The sequence below is a fragment of the Scyliorhinus canicula genome, chromosome 15 (assembly GCF_902713615.1).
Source record: "Scyliorhinus canicula chromosome 15, sScyCan1.1, whole genome shotgun sequence".
Lineage (NCBI taxonomy): Eukaryota > Metazoa > Chordata > Chondrichthyes > Carcharhiniformes > Scyliorhinidae > Scyliorhinus > Scyliorhinus canicula.
In genome coordinates, this window is record NC_052160.1 from 129,575,532 (window position 1) to 129,596,700 (window position 21,169).

General features: G+C 47.3%; 1 protein-coding gene across 2 annotated transcripts in view; it reads right to left on the reverse strand.

Annotated features, from left to right (window-relative positions):
* Positions 1-4,384: 4,384 nt before the first annotated feature.
* The window catches only part of LOC119978501 (putative helicase MOV-10), a 95,213-nt gene continuing 78,428 nt past the window's right edge, over positions 4,385-21,169 (reverse strand). For both annotated transcript variants that reach the window (XM_038820176.1, XM_038820175.1), the window contains exons 15-22: positions 19,995-20,103; positions 18,981-19,098; positions 16,980-17,171; positions 15,072-15,146; positions 9,164-9,289; positions 8,337-8,425; positions 7,073-7,191; positions 4,385-5,933 (exon numbers count right to left, since the gene is read on the reverse strand). In XM_038820176.1, the coding sequence (XP_038676104.1) occupies positions 5,872-5,933; positions 7,073-7,191; positions 8,337-8,425; positions 9,164-9,289; positions 15,072-15,146; positions 16,980-17,171; positions 18,981-19,098; positions 19,995-20,103 (890 nt within the window). In that variant the 3' untranslated portion in view covers positions 4,385-5,871. The remainder of the gene's footprint in view (positions 5,934-7,072; positions 7,192-8,336; positions 8,426-9,163; positions 9,290-15,071; positions 15,147-16,979; positions 17,172-18,980; positions 19,099-19,994; positions 20,104-21,169) is intronic.

Sequence of the window (21,169 nt, forward strand, 5' to 3'; positions counted from 1 at the left end):
TCCCCCTCGCCACACCGGGTGCCCAATAGTCAGTACTATCATTCTCCAGTGTTTTTAAGATCAAAACAAAAAGAGACAAACCCTGACTTGTAACATATTAAACTTAAAATATTTAAAATTCAATACAAACACTCAGGAAGGCGGCGTTTCAAAGGAGGAATTCTTCAAAAGAAAAAAGCACCTCTCTTGCTACTTTCAACTACCTCGTTGAGGTTTGCCCTCATGGGTATGAGTACAGGCAAAATCTTCAGTGGCTGTTCTTTTGAGTTTAGACAATAATGTCCCTGCCACCATTCAAAGTATTTCAGCACAGAAAAAGCCGTTTAGCCCAACAAGTAAATTTCCTCCCACCCCCTTTTTGTCTAACCGATCCTATTCCTTTCTCCCTTATCTGCTAAATGGTTGATATTATCTGTTGCTTCAACCACTCAAGTTTCACATTCTCACCATTTTTGGGTAAAAGAAGTTTCTCCTGAATTCGTACTTGGATTTAATAGTCACTATTTTTTATTGATGACCCCTAGTTCTTAGCCCCATCTTCTCCAAGGACTGGATTTTACGGTGGGATAGGGAGACAAGGTGGACGGATCATTCCCCTTCCTGAAAGGAAATTCATTGACAAGCAGACCAACTTTTAGAAAGTCTGCCCCACAGTGATAAAATGCTGGGAACGGGCAAAGCAAGCTCCATGACAGGTTTCCACCCCCTCAGTGGACCGCTAGTCCCACCCCGGAGAGATACTCGCTGCTCTGGCAGATTAAAGCTGTGGTAGGGCAACACGGTGACATAGTGGTTAGCACAGCTGCCTCACGGCGCTGAGGTCCCAGGTTCGATCCCGGCTCTGGGTCACTGTCTGTGTGGGGTTTGCACATTCTCCCCATGTCTGCGTGGGTTTCGCCCTCACAACCCAAAAATGTGCAGAGTAGGTGGATTGGCCACGCTAAATTGCCCCTTAATTGGAAAAAATAATTGAGTAATCTAAATTTATTTTTAAAAAGCTCTGTGGTAGACACTGTCGGGATTGTAAGGAGGTGGAGGAAGGAGAGCGATAGCAACCGGAGAGAGGCAAGTCCCTGGACAGTTAGAGCTGGGAGGGAGCAAAGAGCTGAGGTGGGGGTTTAGAGGACAGGTGGTGAAGGACTGATTTTGATTTGATTTATTATAGTCACATGTATTGGTAAACAGTGAAAAGTATTGTTTATTGCATGCTGTACAAACAATGCACACCGTACATAGGGAAGGAAAGAGAGACTGCAGAATATAATGTTACAGTTATAGCAAGGTGCAAGGAAAAGATCAACTTAATACGAGGTAGGTCCATTCAAAAGTCTGATGGCAGTAGGGAAGAAGCTTTTTTTGAGTCAATTGGTATGCGACTTCAAATTTTGGTATATTTTTCCTGACGGAAGAAGGTGGAAGAGAGTATGTCCGGGGTGCATGGGGTCCTTAATTATGCTGGCTGCCTTTCTGAGGCAGCGTGAATTATAGATAGAGTCAATGGATGGGAGGCTGGTTTGCGTGATGGACTGGGCTACATTCACAACCTTTCGTAGTTTCCTGCAGTCTTGGGCAGAGCAGGCTCCATACCGAGCTGTGATGCAATCAGAAAGAATGCTTTCTATGGTGCATCTGCAGAAGGTGGTGAGGGGCGTCACTGACATGCTAAATTTACTGAGTCTTCTGAGAAAGTAATGTCATTGGTGGGCTTTCTTAACTATAGTGTCAGCACGGGTGGACGAGGACAGGCTGTTGGTGATCTGTACACCGAAAAACCTGAAGCTCTCGACCCTTTCTACTTCGTTCCCATTGATGTAGACAGGGGCATATTCTCCACTACGCTTCCTGAAGTTGATGACAATCTCCTTTGTTTTGTTGACATTGAGGGAGAGACCAGTTCACCAGATTCTCTATCTCATTCCTGTACTCTGTCTCATCATTGTTTGAAATCCGACCCACTACAGTGGTGTCATCAGCAAATTTGAAAATTGAGTTGGAGAGGAATTTGGCCTCACATAGGTGTATAAGGAGTATTGGGGGGGGGGGGGGGGGCTGAGGACACAACCTGTGGGGCACCGGTGTTGAGGATGATCGTGGAGCAGGTGTTGTTGCCTATCTTTACTGATTGTGGCCTGTGGGTTAGAAAGTTCAGGATCCAGTCGCAGAGGGAGGAGCCGAGGCCAAGGCCACAGAGTTTGGAGATGAGTTTCGTAGGAATGATATTGTTGAAGGCTGAGCTGTAGTCGATAAATAGGAGTCTGACATAGGTGTCTTTGTTATCTCGGTGTTCCAGGGTAGAGTGCGGGGCCATGGAGATGGCGTCTGCTGTGTACCTGTTGAAGCAGTAGGTGAACTGTAGTGGATTAAGGCAATCCAGTTGAGGCTCCTTCATTACATGTTTTTAAGGTAAAGATAGATAGTTTTTTGAAGAATTAAGGGTTTATGGTGTTCGGGCCGGAAAGTGGAGCTGAGTCCACAAAAGATCAGCCATGATCTAATTGAATGGCGGAGCAGGCTCGAGGGGCCAGATGGCCTACTCCTGCTCCTAGTTCTTATGTTCTTATGTTAATCCGGGAGGCTGGAGTTGATTCGTGCCATGACTAACCGTTCGAAGCACTTCATGATGATGGATGTCAGAGCCACTGGACGATAGTCATTAAGGCAAGCTGCTTGACTTTTTTTTGGTACAGGGATGATGGTCGTCTTCTTGAAGCAAAGGGCACTCCTGCCCTCCGATTGATGTATGCCCCCTTCCCACCTTTTCAAGGCTGCATTTCAAAAAACGTCTTCTCTTTCTGGCCTGCCTGCCATTGCAGTGTTTTATGGCAGTGGAGGTGGATTGACTCCTCTTAATTGATCAATTGAGCAGTAAAAGGTCTCCGGTTCCGGAAACTTACCCCTCATATTATGGGGACGAGGAAGGTGGCTGCACTCCCAACATAATTTTAAAATAATTTAAACGTGCTCAGAGGGGGAAAAAATGATAGTCTTTTGTTAGATCACAGCCACACTTGAAAAGTCACCTCCTATGCAGCACCTCCTGCCCCCAGCTGATTATCCATCCCCTTTCCCATTGCATTTGTGTAGCACAGCAGGAATGATCAAACGGCCAAAAGCAGAATATTAGTACCACATAGCTTTAGTGAGAGATCGAGCACTGCGTTTATCAGCAGAGCATCAGGATTTATCTGCTGGCTTTTTAAAGAACTTGCATTTATATAGCATTTTCCTGTAGAAAGGCATCCCATAGAAACATTACCAAACAAAATTCAACATCAAGTCAAATAGGAGGGAGGGCATGCACGGTGGCAGTGGTTAGCACTGCTGCCTCGCTGCTCCGAAGACCCAGGTTTGATCCTGGCCACAGGTCACTGTCTGTGTGGAGTTTGCACATTCTCCCCGTGTCCCCAGGAGGGGAGGCAGTGGCTTTGTGGTATTGTCTCCGGAGTTATAATCCAGAAACCCCGACTCATTCTCAGGGGATCAGAGTTCAAATCCCACCATGGCAGATGAAGTTTGAACTAGAATTAAAGGCTAAAGATGACTATGAAACTGCTAGTTCACGGGGAAGGAAATTTATCATCGTTGCCTGGCTTACATGCGACTCCAGATCCACAGCAATGTAATTGACTCTTAAATGCCCTCCGGGGTGGCCAATAAATACTAGCCCAGCCAGCGATTTCTACATCCCATGAACGAATTAAACAAATACAAGAATGTCAGAAATGGGAGCTGGCCATTTGGTCCTCCAGCCTGCTCTTGCCATTCAGTAAGATCATGGCTGATCTCGCAAACTGCATCTTACTGCATCATGACATGATGAGCTCAATGTGATTACCCGTGCTGCAATTACCAGCAAGGGAAATTAAATGATTCCACATCACAGTTTTTGGAACTTAGGACTTCTTTTAAATTTAGAGTACCCAATTATTTTTTTGTTCCATGTAAGGGGCAATTTAGCGTGGCCAATCCACCTACCCTGCACATCTTTGGCTTGTGGGGGTGAGACCCACGCAGACACGGGGAGAATGTGCAAACTCCACACGGACAGTGACCCGGGGCTGAGATGAAACCCATGTCCTCGGCGCCGTGAGGCATCAGTGCTAACCACTGCGTCACCGTGCTGCCCCTGGAAATGAAAACCTGATCTAGTTAGTTCCACCCTAGTCAGCAGCACATTGGCATCAGCGCCTATTGGGAGAAGAATCCATGCCAATTACCAACTGGGCACCTGAGAGAACTGAGTGATGGATTGGAGGATTCGAAAGTTTGTTTGGTGTCCCACCCAATATCCTGCTTTCAATCAACAAAACCAAAAATAGATTAACCAGTGATTGGGGGATTGTGCAGGGCGTGGCACTTTGCCACATTTTGACAAAAACAAGCGTTTGTTCTTTATACATAATTTATTTGAGATATCCAAACATTGCATCTTTTCTTTCAAATGGTATGCTGCAGCCAAAATAAACTATTAATCTAGAAAATACAGTGAAGAGGACTTTTACCAGATATACAGTTCACAATTACATCAAAACCACCAGGAAGGAACGAGGCGCTGGATATTTGAAACCAAACGCTGAACATATTCACATCTGGAATCAAGCCTCTCATTGTTTCCTCTGCTCAGAACAATAAACTCATTAACCTGTACTGGGGCAAGCAGCTGCTAACTATATCGACCAGGCGCACTCACGGGTTTTTGACTTCCGAAGGTTTCAGATCAGCCGTCTGTTATTTCTCTCCCTGTATGCTATTTCAGAAAAGTATAATAGCAGGTCAACGCAGTGTTCCCAATTATATACTGTGGACTACAATCAAAACTACCCTGTCAGGTCTGAAGCGGGAGAGTCAAAAACAGCAGAACACGGGGGTTGCATTACAGAATGCTTTGTGCATTCTGATAAAGGCATGCAGATTACTAGGTGTCTTGACAATATACACACTCCCAATCGGTAAATAAATTTATAGTTTGATGCTAACCACTTAGATTAGCAATCCTGGTAAAAGCAGCTGCCTCCTTAAAAGGAGCACAAGGTAAATAACTTGTTTCTACAACTTCAGCAGAGTAACAAATAGTTAAACAGTGGGTAGGTGTGGGTAAACATCACAGGTTGGAGATTCACTGCATCAACTAATCCCCAAATGCTTCATTGCTAGCTAGGCTCAGCCAGCAGCATGGTTTCAAAATAAAATATTCACCTCCCACTTGATCATGCCCGTTGGCTGGGGTACTGTTCCAGAGGACCTGATTAGGTCGACCTTCTTTCCCAAGTCAAGAGTGGCTAATTGGCCATGGGGCTCACATTCTACCTGGTCCTGAAGTCTACACTGGGCCTACTGGATTATGATCAGGCTGATGAGCCCATTTCCTCCCCTCCCTCCACCGCCAGCTAACAACCCCAAACACAAGAGGTCAGTTCGGGAAAACCATGCTGCCATTTCCCCTGCTGAGAATAAGCCAACTCAACGTAGATCAGGAATGGAATATGGGGGATCTCCCCAGCTCAACTACACAGTCTTTGAGTGTGGATTTACAGGATACTCCATCCTGAAGCGCAAGTGTTTCGAAGATGCACGATTCCCACCTGAACCCTGCTTCATGTTGCAAAGGGAGTAAACAATCGTGCAGAGAAAGCAGTTCAGAAATGCAGCAATACCATTAAACATCAAAAGGTCTCCACTTTAGAAAACAGTTAAAAATTCTTTCCGTGATTACAAAATTTATAGAAAGCACCTGATTCATTTAAGAGAATTGAATTTCCAATTTTTTTTATATATTTGACAAAAGCAGCTGAAACTTTTTTCTTCCCCCACTTTTCATTGTTTCAACGTTTCCATCTTCCTGTGTCTTTTTTCCTTCAAGATTCCATTCGATCAAACATCACTTCTCCATTCTGGTTCTAGCTGCTGCTGGACGTCGCTAACCACATCAGGATCTGACAAATCAGAATAAATCAGTCAGTTTATCGGACAATGTATCACCAATTCTGAGTCACAATTTCCCACAATTATATTCCCAAAGCGCGAGGAACAATATTTGGGAAGGAAACATGAAAATGCCACTTTGCCCCCATCAATCCTGCTTCACCTCCAACACCCACCCCAAACCTTAACTATCCAACGCCATGTTAAAGGTAAAAACCATTCCATTCAAGAACAGTTTGCTTTTCACAGTAACTTCATTGAAGTCTACTCGTGACAATAAAGCGATTTTCATTTTCATTTCATTTTCCACACGACTCTGGCAAATGCTTTTAAACCCCGTTCATCTCACTCGAGGGTTGTGAATTGAACATTGCGCTCTACTCATCATCTAATCAGCTTGTTTGGTGTAGCCTCATCGATACTTAATCATGTCCTCAAGAACTAATCTGTTAGGGCGGCACAGTGGTTAGCACTGCTGTCTCACAGCGCCGAGGACCCGGGTTCAATCCTGGTCTCGGGTCACTGTCCGTGTGGAGTTTGCACATTCTCCCCGTGTCTGTGTGGATCTCACCCCCACAACCCAAAATATGTGCAGGGTAGGTGGAATGGCCACGTTAAATTGCCCCTCAACTGGAAAAAAGTAATTGGTACTCCAAATTTATTTTCTTTTTAAAAAAGATTTTAAAAAGTGCTTGAGCAAAATTCACATGGATTTAACTTTTCAGAAATTGAAATAAGGCCCTGGTTTCTGCTAAATCTTTTCCTGTCTGCTTCCGCAGGCAGTGACTCTTCAAGAGCACTGGTACCTCATCCAAGTGGTCATAAAGAAGTCCGACTGCGAGGGACAGGAGGTTATGACAGTCAGGCTCTTCCCTGAAGTGTGGAAAGTCCCAGCAGGAGTCAGTGACCAAGAAAAACAGCTGATCCCCCCCCCCCGCCCCAAAGACTAGGAATTGAGGTCCGGCAGTGCTCACTGCATAACCAGCAAAATCCCCTAACAAACCAAATCAAAAACCCTTATAGAAGTGGGCTACTCTCAAGGAGCACATTGTGATTCGTTTTAACAGTCAACGTCATGTAATTGTAAATATAGGAGAGAGGCAAAGACCTACATTAATTACAGCCACTTCATGGTATCTCTGAATTGTACCTGTTGGTTCAGTGTCCAGGCTGAGCTGTCCAAGGCGATCGATAAGGTCGATTTCGTGGTCATCACTTTCATACTCATAGCCAGTGTAGGCCTGTTTTGTGACGCAGTAGCTCAGGAGTCTGCAGACCAAACATTAAATCAGAGAGGGACATCCAAAGAGCGGAACAGGTACAAAGGTGAATCTTGCCTCCAATTTAAAGTTCTCTTCCATATTCAAAACACGTTATGGCCTCACCCCTCCATATGTCTGTAACCTGTACACACCTCAAACTCCAATTCTGACTTCTGTTCCACTACTTCAGCTACTTGGGCCCCAAGCCATGCAATTCCCTCCCCAAACCTCTCTGTCCCTCTCTCTCGCTCTTTTAAGAAGCTCATTAAAATCCTTTCTCTTTTGACTCGAGCTTTTAATCACTCTTACTGCCAGTTCCATTGGCTCGGTGTCACATTTTGTTTCATTTATGCTACTTTGAAACATCTTTGAACATTTTAGTATGCTATACAAATGCACATTCACCAGCCAGCGGCTCTCCACTTAGAAGCAAAAATCAGCAGGAAGAGGGCAATTCACAGCCCTGCTCAATCCTCTCTTCCATTCACACACCATTCATTCAGCAGCACAATGACCCACATCGATGTTCCACTCCCATGACCCAAAGGCTAACTATTCCACTGCCCCAGCCCAGACCCGCTAACGGAATACAGCAGTGCCGAACTGAGGAAATCTCCAATCTATCTGGCTCTCTGAGTAGCGACTTGACAAACAACCTGGGTTGCCAACTCTAGTTGCACAGAACACTGGAGGTTTCACCACATGATCTCGCGCTTCCAAATGCCCCGCCCCTACACTCCCACCATTGGCCATTTGACACATCCATCGTCACAAGTCTCCGCCTTCCCACACCAAGTGTAAACTGGACAGGACTGTTACTAGATTGGATCATTCTTGACTCTTAGTCAAACAGCCAATTTTACCACATCCAATATTTTTGCAATAAATAAGTCTTCAAAGAATACTGAACACTTTTTTTTTTTTAAATTGGCTCACAGCTGCATCCTGGAATTGAATCCTTAATTCCTGGAGACCCCATGGCAACCCTGGTGGGTTGGTAACCGGAGCGACAGCACATAAACCCAACAGCACTACTTCAGAGTGCACGAGTTTTAACTAAAGCTCGGGTGTCGGGCACCAACTGGCACTGGGAAATAAAACTGGTGTCAAATACATGATGTGCAGCAGTACAAAGAGGGTAGGTCCACCTACCTGTTCCAGTTTGGGTCCTGGCGGAGGATCATGGGGTTTCCCACTACTATCAGCAGGGCCTTGGCTCTGGTTAGTGCAACATTAAAGCGCTATTAAGAAGAGGAGAGAAAGAAGATTACTCAAGATTCATTCAAATATTTCCACACTTCACGCAGCATTCTTGGAAACCCAGATCGGTAGAGAGTGAGAAAGAGAATGCAATTGATACCCAGTAGAGAAACACATCATCTCCAGCCCTGGTTCACTCTCTGAAATCTTGAGCCCATATTTTTGACACATTCCCAACGCAATGCAGCAGGAGTGCTGCACAGCCGCCGATATGGTCTTTCAAATGAAACATTAAACAGAAACCTGTTTTACTCTCTCAAAATGACAAGAAAGGTCCCATTTCTACTATTTCAAAGAACTAAAGGGTTCTCTCCACCTGGCCACTCAGTTTGTAAATCAACATCACAAAAATAGATGTGATCATTCGGTTTGTGGGAAGGGGCAGCACGGTGGCACAGTGTTTAGCACTGCTGCCTCACAGTGTTGAGGACTAACGGTTCGATCCTGGCTCTGGGTCACTGTCCGTGCGGAGTTTGCACATTCGCCCCGTGTTTGCGTGGGTCACACCCCGACAATCCAAAGATCTGCAGGCTAAGTGTATTGACCACGCTAAATTGCCCCTTAATTGGGACAATTAAAAAAACATTGTCCGTGGAAGCTTGCTGAGCACAAATCAGTTGCCACATGTCCTACAATAGTGACTGCAGCTCAAAATGAGGTGAAGGGGTATGGATAGCTAAGGGAGTGGAGATGCCTGGCAAGAAGATGTGACAAATTACCTTTGGGTTTTTAAGGAAGCCCAGATTGAAATCCTCATCCATCTGTAAATAATCGGAGCTGCTGCGAACAGTGGAGATGATGATCACCTTCCGTTCCTGACCCTGGAACTCCTCAACTGACCCCACCTGAAGAAATATAAAACACTCACAATCACAGGGCCCGCCGCTGCCAGCTGGCTACATCAGGCAAATGGAATCAACCATTTACCATCACCATGGACACCAATTACAAAAGAGTCACTAAACCCATACTAAATCAATCAGGCTGTTCTGGGCAATATCAAAAGCCTTCGCTGGTTTCAGCCCGGACTTCAATTGGCTTGTTAAAGTGCGATTACGTGAGCGATGGGATCTGGGTGCAGTTGGTAACAGCTAGAAAAGGCCATTATTAAAGCAAATTAGCACGGGCAAGAAAAATGTTATGTATATAAGCAACAACTGTTTATAAATATGAGAAAAGCTCATAAAAAGATTTTCAAAAAGAAAAGGAAAGGCCATTATTAGATTAGAGATGAAGTTTGACCGTTTTTGGTTTTGGAGTCCGTCCTGTGTAGTGGGATAATCATGTTAACATGAACAAACTCACTTCAAGTGGTGAAGACTTGCTATTCCAAGGCTGGCAGGATTTCAAACACTGGTAAATCTGAATTAAGGGCCCTCTTTTCCTCCACTCGGGCGAGTACACCACCTTACCTTCGGAAGCAACAACGAGCCATTTCCAGCTTCATTCTCATCAACATATCTGGCACATTGGACAGCAGGATAGCAGGTTCGCCTCAAAGTGAGTTGGACATGTGTTCAAGGCCCGCTCCAGAGACATGAACACAATATCCAGGCTGACACGCTCAGTGCTGCACTGTTAAACATGGCGGCTTTGGATGAGATGCTCCCTCAGGTGGACAGAAGAGACCCAAAAGCACTATTCTTCCCCAACATCCTGGCCTGGAATAGCAGGTCTTCACTACTTGAAGAGGGTGCATTATATGTTGACATGATTTTCCCACTATACAGGACGGACTCCAAAACCAAAAATAGTCAAACTTAATCTCTAATCTAGTTATGGTCTTTCCTGGCCAACATTCATCCTTCAATCAACATCACAAAGACAGATTACTGCTCATGGGATAAAAAAAACACAAGCGCTGGCAAAATTCAGCAGGTCTGGCAACAAGGGCAGCACGGTAGCATAGTGATTAGCACAGTTGCTTCACAGCTCCAGGGTCCCAGGTTGGATTCCCGGCTTGGGTCACCGACTGTGCGGAGTCTGCACTTTCTCCCCGTGTCTGCCTGGGTTTCCTCCGGGTGCTCCGGTTTCCTCCCACAGTCCAAAGATGTGCGGGTTAGGTGTATTGGCCATGCTAAATTGCCCTTAGTGTCCAAAAAGGTTGGGTGGGGTTACGGGGATAAGGTGGAGGTGTGGGCTTGGGTGGGGTGCTCTTTCCAAGGGCCGGTGCAGACTCGATGGGCCTAATGGCCTCCTTCAGCACTGTAAATTCTATTAAATCTGCGGCGAGAGAAACAGAGTTAATGTTTTGAATCGAACAACACCCATATCTGACGTGAAAATTTGATTTCCAGCAGTTTGCTTTTATTTTGCTGTTTGTGAAGTTTTAATAATAATATAATAATCACAAGTAGGCTTCAATGAAGTTACTGTGAAAAGCCCCTAGTCGCCAGATTCCGGCGCCTGTTCGGGGAGGCTGGAACGGGAATTGAACCCGCGCTGCTGGTCTTGTTCTGCATTCCAAGCCAGCTGTCTTTGCCCACTGTGCTAAACCAGCCCCAGCCCCAGCAGTTTTGCTGGGTTGTTTCCTACATTGCAACAGTGACTACACTTCACACATTGGTGTGGTGTGAAGTGTTTGGGAAGTCTGGAAGTTGTACATAGACAAACTGATCCTTAAATTCTTCAAGTGGGGGGGTGGCACGGCGGATCAGTGGTTCGCACTGCTGCCTCACAGCGCTGAGGACTCTGGTTCGATCCCGACCCCGGGTCACTGCCCGTGTGGTTTGCACATTCTCCCAGTATCTGTGTGGATCTCACCCTCACAACCCAAAAAAGATGTGCAGGGTAGGTGGATGGCCACGTTAAATTGCCCCTTAATTGGAAAAATAAAATAATTGGGTACTCCAATTTTTTTTAAAAAAATAAACTTTTCATGGAGGTATTTTTTGGTTTTACAAAAACGACAAAATAAACAATATACTTAAGTCTGTCAACATAGTGCAAAACAAAAACGCCTGCTACCCCCCCTTGCAGGTCCCACCTTTATTAACCTCCTACTCTGTAAAATAAACTAACCTCCCCCCCCCCTTCTGCTGACGATTAATTTTCTGCAAATAAGTCAACGAACGGTTGCCACCTCCGGGCGAACCCTAACTGTGACCATCTCGAACTTGATTTTCTCCAAACAGAGAAAGCTAGCCATGTCCGATAGCCAGGTCTCCGGCTTCGGGGACTTTGAGTCCCTCCAAGCTAATAGTATCCGTCTCCGGGCTACCAGGGAAGCAAAGGCCAGAATGTCTCCCTCTTTCTCCTCCTGGATTCCCGGGTCTTCTGACACCCCAAAAATCGCCACCTCTGGACTCAGCACCACCCTTGTTTTTAACACCGTGGACATGACATCTGCAAACCCCTGCCAAAATCCCCTAAGCTTCGGACATGCCCAGAACATGTGAGCATGGTTTGCTGGTCCCCCACCCCGCACACCTGTCTTCCACCCCAAAGAATCACTGTCATGTGAGCCCGGTGAACGACCTTGAACTGTATCAGGCTGAGCCTGGCACATGTTGTGGACGCGTTGATTCTACTCAATGCATCCGCCCAGAGACCATCCTGTATCTCTCCTCCAACTCCTCCTCCCATTTACGCTTCAGCTCCTCAGTCTGCCTGTCCTCTGACCCCATAAGCTCCTTATAGATGTCGGAGACCTTCCCTTCTCGCAGCTACACTCTGGAAACTATCCTGTCCTGAATCCCCTTTTGTGGTAGGAGCGGGAAGGTTGAGACCTGTCTACATAGGAAGTCTCGCACCTGCAGGTAAATTCATTTTCCCTCACCAATCCGAATTTCCCCTCCAGCTCCCTCATACTCGGAAAGCTCCCCTCTATAAACATATCCCTCATCCTCTCAATTCCTGCCCTTTGCCATCTCCGAAACCCCCCGTCCATCTTTCCTGGGGCAAACCAGTGGTTATTAGATTGGGGGCCAGACCGATGTTCCCTCCGCTCCCACATGCTTCCTCCATTGCCCCCAGACTCTGAGCTGCCACCACCACGGGGCTGAGGGAGTACAGTGCCGGCAGGAATGACCGTGGCGCAGTTACCAATGCCCCCAAACTGGTGCCCTTGCATGGAGCCGCCTCCATACGCTCCCGTGCCAACCCTCCCCCCACCACCCACTTCCTGATCATAGCTATATTCGCCACCCAATAATAGTTCCTGAAATTTGGCAGCGCCAGCCCTCCCTCTCCCTGGCTCTGCTCAATTATCCCCCTTTTTACTCGCGGGGTCTTGCCCGCCCATCCAAAGCCGGTGATAACTTTGTTAACCCGTTTAAAGAAGGAGCGCGGAATAAAGATGGGGAGACACTGGAACACAAACAGGAATCTCGGAAGGACTGTCATCTTCACCGTCTGGACCCTCCCAGCTAGCGCGTCCCACCTCCGAAAATCGTCCTTTATTTGGTCCACCAGACGGGCCCGATTAAGTTTGTGTAACCGTTCCCATTCACGCGCCACTTGGATGCCCAGATACCCAAAGCTTCCCCCAACCACTCTCAACGGCAGTTCCCCCAGTCACCTCTCCTGTCCCCTTGCTCGATCACAAATATCTTTCTTTTCCCCATATTCAGTTTGTACCCCGAGAACCGGCCAAATTCCCCCAGAATCCTCATGATTTCTTCCATCCCCCCAACTGGGTCCGACACATACAGGAGCAGGTCGTTTGCGTAAAGAGAGACTCTTGTCTTCCACTTCCCCCTGGACCAACCCTTTCCAGCCCCTTGAGGCTCTCAGCGCAATTGCCAGCGGCTCTATAGCTAGCGCGAACAACAGTGGGGAGAGGGGGCACCCCTGCCTCATCCCCCGGTGTAATCTAAAATAGTCCGATGTCGTCCTATTCGTCCATACACTCGCCACAGGAGCCAGATACAGTAACCTGACCCAGTCAATAAAGCCCCGTCCAAATCCAAACTGCCCCAGTACCTCCCACAGATAATCCCATTCTACTCGATCAAAAGCCTTCTCTGCGTCCATTGCGATCACTACCCCCTACCTTCCGGGGGCATCATGATCGCATTTAACAATCTTCTTACATTGGACACCAACTGCCTACCATTAACAAACCCCGTCTGGTCCTCCCCAATAACGTCCAGAACACAATCTTAAATCCTAGAGGACAAAATTTTGGCCAGCAGTTTGGCGTCCACATTCAACAGGGATATCGGCCTGTAGGACCCACACAGCTCCGGGTTCTTGTCCCGCTTCAGAATCAGCGAAATCGTGGCCTGTGACGTAATTGGGGGCAGCACCCCTCTTCCCCTTGCCTCATTGAACATCCTCATCAACAACGGCCCCAATATCCCAGAGAATGTTTTGTAGAACTCCGCTGGATACCCGTCCAGCCCCAGGGCTTTACCCTCCTGCATGGCTTCAGACCCTCCACTATCTCTTCCAACTTGATTGGGACCCCAGCCCTTCTACCAGCTCACCGTCCACCTTCGGGAACTTCAGCCCCCCTAGGAAGTGCCTCATCCCCTCCGGCCCCGCTGGGGGTTCCGACCCACACAGCCTACTGTAAGCCTCCTTAACTGCCTTATTCACCCCTGCTGGGTCTCCCACCAGGTTCCCGTCTCCATCATTTACTTTCCCTATCTCCCTGGCCGCCTCCCTCTTTCTAAGCTGTTGTGCAAGCATTCTGCTGGCCTTCTCAACGTGCTCGTAGATCACCCCCCTCGCCTTTCTCAGCTGCTCCACCGCCCTCCCTGTGGTTAACAAGCCGAACTTCACCTGTAGCCTCCTCTATTCCCTTAGAAGCCCTGTCTCTGGGGTCTCCGCATACCTCCTATCGATCTGTAGTATCTCCTTTACCAGTCGGTCCGTCCCTGCCCTGTCTACCTTCTCTCTGTGGGCCTGTATCGAGATCAGCTCCCCTCTAACCACCGCCTTCAATGCCTCCCAGACCACCGCTGCTGAAATTACCCCCGTGTCATTGACCTCCAGGTAGTTCTGAATACATTTCCTTAACCGCTCCCACACCTCCTCGTCCGCTAAATGCCCCACGTCTAACCTCCAGTGCGGGCGCTGATCACTGCCTTTACTAACCTGTAGGTCAACCCATCGCAGGGCATGGCCTGACATTGTAATCGCCGAGTACCCAGTGTCCACCACCCCAGGCAGTAAAGCCCTGCTCATAATAAAGAAATCAATCCAGGAGTACACTTTATGCACGTCAGAGTAGAAGGAGAAATCCTTCACCCTCGGCTGCCCAAATCTCCATGGGTTCATCCCCCCCCCCCCCCCCCCCCCCCCCCCCTCCCCCATAAACCCTTTTAGCTCCTTAGCCATTGCCGGCACCCTGCCCCATTTTTGAGCTTGACCGGTCTAAACCAGGGTCAATAACTGTGTTGAAGTCCCCTCCCATGACCAGCTTATGCGAATCTAGGTCCGGTATCTTCCCCAGCATCCTCTTTATAAACTCCACATCATCCCAGTTTGGCACGTATACATTTACTAATACCACCTGCACCCCCTCCAATTTCTCCCCCCCCCCTCCGAATACCACTCAGTTCAAGGACAATTGGGGATGGTCAACAAATGCCAGCCCAGCCAGCGAAGCCCACACCCCATGAATTCCTGCAGAGAATAGAAAAGCAGAAGGAACGACATTACCAGGAACACACAACATACCTTCAATTCTTTGATGTCATTCATGGCCATCAGCTCCTTGTCCAGTTTGGTTATTGCTCTTCGGATCTTCTCCACCTTCAGGGGGAAAGAAATTTTCATGAAATAGCACAAACCAAAGTTCCGTCTGGTGTCCCCGCAGCTAACAGCTGAAACTCCCAGAAGGGAGCCATTCAGTCCCTCTTGTCTAGCCTACCATTAGCTTGTGGTTCATCTGTACCTTAAATGCCAGTTCCATGGCAATTACTTCTCTTGGCCAGCAAGTACTTCTCAAGCGAGCTTCTGGTGGCGAATTAGAAGCTTCTGGCCAGGATATGGCAATGGTTTCAGTTCCTCTCCGTCAAAGGGATACTGTCAACCAAATTTCTCTTTTTTTTTTGGAAACTATTTTTATTCAGCAAATTTTCAACAATTTTACAATACAAAACAACCCCAAACAAAAATCCCCCAAACTCCCCTTCAACGGTAACTAACTCTCCGAACGAAGTGCACGATGAACAAACCCCAACAATTGTAGAACCCCTCATTCTTCCCCCCACGCCCTCCGCCCCACAAACTTCACCTTCTCCAGAGTCAAAAGCTATAGCAGCCCCCCCCCCCCCCCCCCCCCCCCCCCCAGGGCCGCCCCCCCAACACGGAGGCACGTGATGGAGAAGCTGACCTCCAACCCAACAAGACCAGTCTGCGAGCAATCAGCGAGGCGAAGGCCGAAACATCTTCCCCCGCACCCGCCTGTAGCTCCGGAATGTCCGACATCCCGAACATGGCTTCCAGGGGACCGGGCTCCATATCGACATGCGAGACCCCCAGGATAGTGCTGAACACCATCCTCCAAAACGTTTCCAGCTTCAGGCAGGACCGAAACATATGTACTTGGCTCACAGGACCACTCTCATACCGCTCAGACATCCTCTACCCCCTCAAACAGCTGATTCGGTTTATCTCACTCGGCTAAATCACTGGCTTTCCAAGCAGGCCAGCAGTACGGTTCGATTCCCGTACCAGCCTCCCCGGACAGGCGCCGGAATGTGGCGACTAGGGGCTTTTCACAGTAACTTCATTGAAGCCTACTCATGACAATAAGCGATTTTCATTTCATTTCATTTTGTCAGGTGCGCCCTGAACACTACCTTCAGCTGTATCAGCCCCAGCCGTGCACAAAGTTGAGGCATTGACCTTCCGCAATACCCCAAACCACAAACCCTCCACCAGCATTACCAGACTTCTCTTTTCTGATTGTGTTACAGCCATATATTTGTTTCTGTGTCTGTCTCCTTTAACACCCCCCCACTCGCATGTCCCACACCAATATTCCAAATCTGGACTCCTGTGATCCTGATGCTCACGCTCCCTCACTTCACCTTACCATGGCTGACTGTGCCTTTAGCCGTCTAAGCTCCACACTACGGACGTCTCTCCCGAAACCTCTCCAGCCCCAATCCTCCATCCACCTCCGTCAATCCTGCCTCCTTGATGGAGCGTCGTCACCCCTTCCCTCATCTCCTCGCTCGGTTTGACCTCCCATTTTAAGATCACATTTGTGAAGCGTCGTGCAATGTTTTGTTTTGTTGATGTTAAACGTGTTGCAAGGTAATTGACAAAAATAGCTGCAGGGAAAACCCGTGACACTTAAAAAAAGAAATCAGTGAATTATTGTGATCTGGGATTCACTGCCCGAAGCGAGGGCGGTGGATACAGGTTCAAATGTAACTTTCAAAAAGGAGAATTGGATAAAACCTTGAAAGCGAAAACAAATATTACAGAGCTGTGAGGAAAGAGATTGCTACAGACATACTGATGTCAGGTTAGAAAGGCCTGTGAGGTTACAGGAGAAGACAGAGAAAGGTGACAGGTCTGAATAAGACAAGAGAGAATTCTGCCCCCGCCCCTCAAGGATGAAAAATTCCAAACCTGTTTCCTGTAAGGAGAAATCACACCAATTTCCTTGGGCGAAATCTTAGCAATACCCTTCTTCCCTTGGTCGGTCAGCAGCTTTTTGAGGTAGAACAATACTTTATCGATCTCGTCAACATTGAAGAAAGACGGGCTCTTTTCTTCCCTTTGGTCTTCGCCGAGAATGCCATGGAAGATTATTGGAAAATCCTAGAAGTCCAAAATGTTCATTGTCAGGATTTCAGACCGCTGGAGCCAGCATGATGCACACAGACCGAGGTCAGTCATTATTCCCCACACAGTGACCGCTTCCAACTTTCTCACCAATCATGGCCCGTTTTCCCCTCCGGGTACTGGCTGGCATGCAAGAATAGCCTTTTCATTCCTTCACAGGATGCGGGCATCGCTGATCGGGCCAGCATTTATTACCCGCCCCTAATTGCCCATGGGAAGGTGGTGGGTGAGCCACCATCTTGACCCGTTGCAATCCATGTGGTGTAGGTACACCCACCGTGCTGTTAGGGAGGGAGCTACAAGATTTTGACCCAGCGACAGTGAAGGTACAGCGATACATTTCCAAATCAGGATGGTGATTGGCTTGGGGGTGGAACAACGCAGGCATCCCCTGCCCCGTAACACCTGACTCAAATGGTTATCGTTCAAACCATCATCGAATGATAACAAGGTCATTTGGCCATTCACCCCTGTGCCAGCATAGCCTGGCCAAAGTTCACTTTGACAAAAGCGACCCATTTTCGTCCCAGCTATCCCCTCACTAATTCAGTCGAGACAGGATCTCCCAGTCTGGCATCAGATTTGGATGGGGCAGGTGCAAAGAGGATGTTTGCACTCATGGGCAAGAGCAAAACTCGAGGGTAAAGGTATACGATAGTCACAAATCCATTAAAGAATTAAGAAAAACATCTTTAATCAGAGTGGTGAGAAGGTTGAACTATCTACCACACGCAGGAATGAAGGTGAATAGTATAGATATGCTAAAGGGGAGAGAAGATTAAAGCAAGGAATAAAAGGGTACGGTGACCTGGTGAGAATAAAAGAGGAGGCGGCCCATTTCTCTGCCAGAATGTAAAAATAATTAGAGGAAGCAGAGATTCAAAAGATCCAGAAAGCAAAATTTGAGAACAAAAAGCAGAAATTAAGAGTAATTAAAAACAGGAATCATTGAGTAAGAGACTCAGAGGCTTGCATTTCAAAAGCTTGTAGGGGAAAGAGAAAATGGAGGGAAAGGAATTTCAATTTTTTCTTGTCCTGTAAAAGCACCAGTCCACATTTTTAACACCAGGGCACAGAAAGAAGTGTGCAAGAAACAGATATAAAACAAGAGTGGGCAGTTCAGACAAGCAAGAACCATGGAGAGCATGTGAAAACATGCAAAAACATATGTGAGAGAGAGAGAGGAAGAGAGTCTTGCAGAGGCAAGAGGAAGAACACACCTTCAAGAATCATAGAATTTACAGTGCAGAAGGAGGCCATTTGGCCCATCGAGTCTGCACCGACCCTTGGAAAGAGCACCCTATTTAAGCCCACACCACCACCCTATCTCCGTAACCCCATCTAATCTTTTGGACACAAAAGGGGTAATTTAGCATGGCCAGTCCACCTAACCTGCACTGCTTTGGACAGTGAGGGGAAACCGGAGGAAACCCACGCAGACACGGGGAGAATGTGCAAACTCCACACAGACAGAAACCAGAGGCCCGAATTGAACCTGGGACCCTGGAACTGTGAGGCAGCAGTGCGAACCACTGTGCCACCGTGCCGCCCAAGACTAGAGATGATGTTCATCCAAGAGTCTCTCTCTCGCCCTGTTGCAGAGAAGAAAGGGCATTAGAAAACTCAGTCGAGATACAGAAGTGGAATTCAAATATCGACAGCAACATCTCGGTGGACACCCAACAGTGGCAGTGTATGGAGAGAGGCTTCAAGCCTTCCCAGTGTGTGTAGTAAGTGTTACTGGGAACCAAACGTCAGGGAAATGCTTCCACCTGTCAAACTTACCTTCTTTGGTAAATGTTGCCACTGGCAGTAAGACTCCGTGATCAAAGGATCCGCGTACGTCATCAGCTCATTATCGTAAAATAACTCATTGGGAATCTCCAGGATAGTGGGATGTGACCTAACAAACACAGCAACTTTTTACAACTTCAAACAGGCCAAACGCATGGTCAGCAAAACTTCCCCATTTTAATACAAAGTATTTCGCAGAATCGTTACAGTGCAGAAGGAGGCCATTTGGCCCATTGTGTCAGCGCTGGCAGTCTGAAAGAACTCATCCCACGCCATCCACCCGTTTTTCTCCTTGTACATTCTCCATTTTCGGATAACTGCCTTTTGAATGCTTCAATTAAACCTGCCTCCATCTCACTCTCCAGCAGAGCATTCCATATCCTAACCACTCGTTGTATGAAAAGGTTTCCCTCGTCTCACCTTGGCTTCTTTTGCCCACAACGTTAAATCTGTGCCCTCATATTCTCGATTCTTTCACAAACGTGGGAACAGTTTCTCTCCCGATCTACTCTGTCCACACCCCTCGTGATCTAAAGCACAGAAATAGGGCATTCAAGCTCAACGGGACCTTGTTAGTTTCTCAGCTCCATATGGCCCTCCGCCCATCCTATTCCCCCCTCCTTCCAGTCCTAACTTCGCCCTTGAATGAGTCTATACTATTTAATGACAATGTCATTGACTGTTGTACATCATGAACATGCGTAAAGCTCCAAGTACCAATGGAGTTATACTCCCAGTGCCACACTGGCCAGGTGAGAACAAGTTGGATGGAGGAAGAGGTGACAGAAAGAGCACCAGGTGATGCAGAATGTTGCGGCGGAGGGTGGGGGTCTCAGGAAGGTGGGGAAACACCATCAGTCTCGATTACTTGTGTGAATAATGCCTGCTGGCATCAAACCCAAGCAGGGGGAAGGAAGGAGATGGCAACAGATCCCTAACCCAGATAGAAAAGGAGATGGACATCTGAAGCAAACTCCCAGCTTGTTGGCCTCGCACAGAACTCACCTGTAATTGCGGAGAAGCTTTGTTACAAAATGTTGGTTGTAGGAGTCAGAATCTGGGTTCTTCTGGTAAAGGGTGTTTGTATCCATTAACCTTTCCAACAAAGACAAGTCTGAAACACATTGAAAATGACTGTTTAATCCGTCACCTACATACGACAAGCCGATCCTCCAGCCAAAGAGAGTGAAGTTGTAAATTACATTCACATTCAAATTTTTTTAAATGGCCTCAGTTTTCTCCCACTATTGAGCCCTTATTTTAAAATTGTCACCCTCACCTCTCCCTACCTCAACTACCCAGTGAGATCTCTGCACTCCAATTCTGGCCTCTTGATCATCTTCAACATGAATCATTCCACCACTAGCTCCTCGGCCTGAAGCTCTGGATTTCTCACGGCCTTTCTTCATCTCGCTTCTCCATCAAGACATTGATTAAAATCTAACACTTTGGCAAAGCCTTCAGTCATCTGTTCGACTGTCTCCTTTGGTTCAGGTGTCACTTTTTACCTGACGACGCTCCTGTGAAGCCTCCCGTGACATTTTACAAATGGAAAGACAAAATGCCAGAGATCGCCTCCTGTGACTCGCCACTAGAAGGTGCCAGTGAGCTGGTTCAATGATCTTTGTCCCGCATTATAGTGCAGTCATCACACAGAGAAGAGGAGTAAATTACGTGGATTATATGAAGGTTAGACAGTGAACACTGCCATGCACACACACCAGCATGATGCTACTCAATGGACCTCCAAGCTAAGCTCCTCCATCCAGCCAATGCTTCAAAAGCAACGTTTTTGCACTTGTGAGTATAGTATTGGTGGGTTCAGGAGCTAAGCTTGTGAAATGTGCAACATATCCAATATAACAGCACAGGAACACTTCATTCAGTCCATCAGCTCATACATCCCTTTCCATGCACCTCCATCTCATCCCATCCACATATCCTTCTATTCCTTTCTCCCTCGTGTGTTTATCTAGCTTTTCCTTAAATGCATCCATGTTTATCCATCTCAGCTCCTCTACGTGTTCGCCAGCTCCACATTCTCACCAGACCTCTGGGTAAAACCCTTTCTCCTGAATGGATTACGAAGTGATATTCATTCCCTCCAGTTTAGGCCCCATGTACAAGTGGAAACATCCTCCCTACATTAACTCTAGCGAAGACTTCCGCTTGTGACCATG